The sequence below is a fragment of the Danio aesculapii genome, chromosome 20 (genome assembly GCF_903798145.1).
Source record: "Danio aesculapii chromosome 20, fDanAes4.1, whole genome shotgun sequence".
NCBI classification, from domain to species: Eukaryota; Metazoa; Chordata; class Actinopteri; order Cypriniformes; family Danionidae; genus Danio; species Danio aesculapii.
The window spans coordinates 28194053-28198291 of NC_079454.1; the positions used below are offsets into that span (position 1 = coordinate 28194053).

The 4239-nt window shown below is 41.1% G+C and overlaps 1 protein-coding gene across 1 annotated transcript in view; it reads left to right on the forward strand.

Annotated features, from left to right (window-relative positions):
- The first annotated feature begins 789 nt into the window (after positions 1-789).
- Positions 790-4239, forward strand: part of prima1 (proline rich membrane anchor 1) — a 49358-nt gene continuing 45908 nt past the window's right edge. Inside the window, exons 1-2 of the mRNA XM_056481475.1 lie at positions 790-1532; positions 3153-3303. Of these exons, the coding sequence (XP_056337450.1) occupies positions 1440-1532; positions 3153-3303 (244 nt within the window). The 5' untranslated portion in view covers positions 790-1439. The remainder of the gene's footprint in view (positions 1533-3152; positions 3304-4239) is intronic.

Here is a 4239-nt window from a genome sequence, read left to right on the forward strand (position 1 = left end):
CCAAATCTGAAGCTTATCTTACAAAATAACTTACTATAATGGTCCAAAAACTAGTACACCCAAATGTATATGTTATAGAAAAATATTAAATACAAATAAAAAAAGGAAAAAAAATAAATCAAGAAAAGGAAAAAATAAATAAATAAAAAAACAAAACAAATAAATATTTTAATATTTAAATATTCATTTTCAAAATGGGGTGTACTCAATATGCTGAGCACTGTACGAAGAGCAGTGCTCAAACAGTGTGCATCCATAATACTTCAAGCACAAAAACTTTGATTATGCAATATCATAAAGGACACATTTAAGCTTGGCACTGGATGAAACTGTAGATTTAGACTTCTTTTGTCAAATAATAACTATAAATATCCATCTTTTGTTCTGTCTACCAACTGAGACAGATAAATCATGAGCTAAAGTGTGTAGTGTAGCCACTTCCTATTTCAGACTACTTCACTTTGCTCTAGTGTTTTACCACTTTTACCGCCAGTTACAAATTATTTATTTTGGCTTTCACGTCCTATTTCAGAATTAGATTGTAGCCAGTTGGATCATTTATTTAAGTGCGTTAATTAATAAATAGTTTTTTCCTGCTGTTAATCAAATGCTATTCGGATGGCATCACACACACACAAAACGTCCTGTAATTTACCACGCAGGCTAAAATTAAAATTCTGCCACCTAAACAAAAGCTGTGGATGGCAAAGTGCCCCCCTCCCCCTCGGCTCTTTCCCTCACCGCCTCAGCGTCTGAGTCTGCAGAGTAACATTCAACTCGCCCCGAAAACACGCTCACTGTCTGCCGTCGTGACCCAACCAAACATAACCCTAAGAGTCCTCGTTAAATGCATATTTTCAGCTCAATCCGGAAGCGATCGAAAACGTGTGATTTCCTCGCTAATGTAAATGGCTAGCACATTAATAACAGTGCATTATTATTGCGCGCGTCTCTCACTGGACGCCTTCACGTCATGTGCTGCTGTAGAAGTACTGAAGAGGTGAATCCCCAGCAGTCTACAGTTTTTGGAACCTACTTGAGCACCGCGTGTTCTCCGTGGCGATTTGAGTTGCAGTTACTTCATCTCATCATGTCTGGCAAGAAATGAATCCTGATTCAGCGCTCGACTCGCACAGAATCGCGCGCGGAGAGAACTTTGCTTTGCAACTCTTCTGTGGATTGGGCACGCGCCACGGCAGCGCGCGGAGGATCAACAACTTTCCTCAGAAACAGCGCTAGCGTCCTTCCTGTGTCCTCTCAAATCCGTCCATGTCACCAAGTATTGTCGCTCTAGTTGGACGAGAATGTTTCAGAGACCATTTCTGCTCAAACTCGTGGAAAACATCGTTGGTAAGCCTTGAGAAGCGGATATTAAATGACTTTTGATGCGCCTCAGACTCGCGTCCTCGCCAGGTGGACTGTGAAGAGACAGAAGAGGAATGTTTATCCGAAAATTATTGCCGCTGAATTTGGGTTTTTTGACATTTTTGTTTAGTCACTGTTTTCTCTCATTGTTTCTGCCGTTATTGCAGGTAAGTTGGACTGAGCAGTTTGGTCAGAGATGGTAACGTTAATTTGTAGTTTTGGTTCACCGGGGAACCGTCGCGAAAGTGCACGTGCACAACGGTCACTGTGTCGCCGAGATTGATAAGATTCAAGCATATATTTAATTATATATATCTCTAGTTGTGTATTTGTAAATACAATCACTGTCCGATCCCATTAATTTTGAATCTCACGACTATTTAGGTGACATTTATGTATTATTCATATGCGTTTTATTATTTTGACCTACTGTCAAAGATGTTTGCAATGCAACGTTAAGAACAGTTTATAAAAATGCATTTGAGTAAAAAGCACATGGACGTATGTCATATTTTGATACCACACACCTAATAATAGTATTTACTACTACTAGAGTATGCACTGCTGTTTATTTAAAGAACATCTCCTGCTCTCAGTTTCAGCACCAGTTAAAGGGATAGTTCACCCCAAAACGAAGATTTGCTGTCAGTTTAATCACCCTCTGGCCATCCATGATGTTGGAGACTTTTTCTTCAGTAGAACATTAAAGATTTTTAGCTGAATCCACGGTCCTTTGTGATGAATGCAAGTTCAACAGCTACTGGCATTTTGGATACACAAAACATTCACATGCTAGACAAAATTCATACCAGTGTCTACTTACATTTAAGTCTTATGAAGCAAACAGTATGCTTATCTGTGCTTCTGCAAATGGTCATGAGTACGCTCTCAACAGCTTTATGCGCAAACATCCTTTCACATAATGACGTTATCAAATGTTTGGATACTATGAATTCAGTCTTCTTAAATGAGGTCTGTTTTGCAAAGGTAATCTTACTTTGTCTATATGTTGCAGCAGCAAGTACCAATTTTCTAAGTGCATAACACATCCTCCATCCTCATTGTAAACCGAGTTTGTGCAAGAATGCATCAGGATACTCGGTTGTGAACACACTCAGAACATAATAACACTCAGGTAATAATGTGTAACCCTGTACAAATGTCCATTTTTTTGCACACACTGATAATTTTGCTTTATATGACCGTATTATTAGGAACCACATGCACTGTTTTTTATTTATGCATTTATTTTTATTCTCTCAGTGCCAGTAGTTGTTAAATTGCATTATAGGAATGACAAATCACCACAGTTTCAGCTAAATGTTTTACCAAAGAAAAAAATCCAGATGGCTTGACAGCAAATGTTTATTTTATTTTCATTTATTCTTTAGCCTCTACTACTTGTCCCCTGTGGCAACATTGCTCACAAGACTAGCAAAAGTGTTTCCTGGCCTATCAGGGGGAGGCAGTGTCAGGGTTCACCTCTCGTTACTCCCACTTCTCTGGGGATCCGAGGCTCCAAGGTGTGGGTGGGTGCTCTCTTGGAGAGACCTCAGCCTCCACACACCCTTCATTCTCCACTTAAGTGGGAGGGAGCTCCCATTCGTGCGTGCAGAGAGAGAGAAAAAAGAGTGCTTGTGTTGTAATGCTCTCTTCATTGTAAATTCTAAGGGCTATTGTGAAAAAAAAATCACATTTTACTATGGCAGTTACTGTTCTATACACACCATTGGTGATGAAATTGAGAAAAAACACTAGTATATATCGTGCTCTTTTCTTCACCCTAGTTTGCAAAAGGGGAGCTCCAGAAATCATGCTCCCGAACCACAGTGGCACCGCTGGAAGGGAGCTGCCAGCTGCCATGCCAGTGTAGGCCATACCCACCGTTACCACCTCCACCCCCTCCTCCACCACCCCCGAGGCTCTTGGCTCCAACTGGTGAGTAGTACTACCCTCTAATGTCACTGCAGTCTTAATTCATGGTTTTCAGTCACATGAGTCCTGGAGCACTAAGCATTCTGCTTAGGTTTGCCAGCTGTCCATCTGTTTCAAGCCATGAGTGGTTGATCTAATCTTGAAAAAAGAGAAATGATTATATGTGAACAAAGTTAAAGTGTAGGGCACTTGCGATCCATATTCAATTCAATTCACCTTTATTTGTATAGCGCTTTTACAATGTAGATTGTGTCAAAGCAGCTTCACATAGAAGATCATAGTAAATTGAAACAGTGTAGTTTAGCTTTACAGTGTTTAAGTTCAGTTCATTTTAGTTCGGTTCAGTGTGGTTAATAATCACTACTGAGAGTCCAAACACTGAAGAGCAAATCCATCGATGCGCTGCTCTACAGATCCCGAACCATGCAAGCCAGTGGCGACAGCAGCGAGGAAAAAACTTCACCAATTGGCGAAAGTGAAGAATTAAAAAACCTCTAGAGAAACCAGGCTCAGTTGGGCACGTCCAATTCTCCTATGGCCAAACGTCTTGTGCAGAGCTACAGTCTAGGCGCTGGAGAATGCTGGACCTCAGCGAAGACTCGTCTGTCCCTGGAGCGTCACAGGAATCAGTCTCATGCTCTCCACTCCTCCATGTCCACCACAGCAGCTGCTCAGGATACGGCCTGTTCCACGATTATGGAAACCTTGGGATCATCTCGTCGCTGGTCTTGGATCGAATCAGTGACGCTGCATAGTCTGAGGGCCTCGGGATGAGTATGCCCAGGTGGAAATGGAGAGTAAAGAGAATAATTAGTGTAGCTGCTGTTCATAGTGTATATAAACGAGATGCAAAAACCTGCGGGGGGCACATTCATGTATCATACAGCTAAGTGATGCACTGAGTGTATGCTTTACTAAAAAGATAGGTCTTTAATCTAG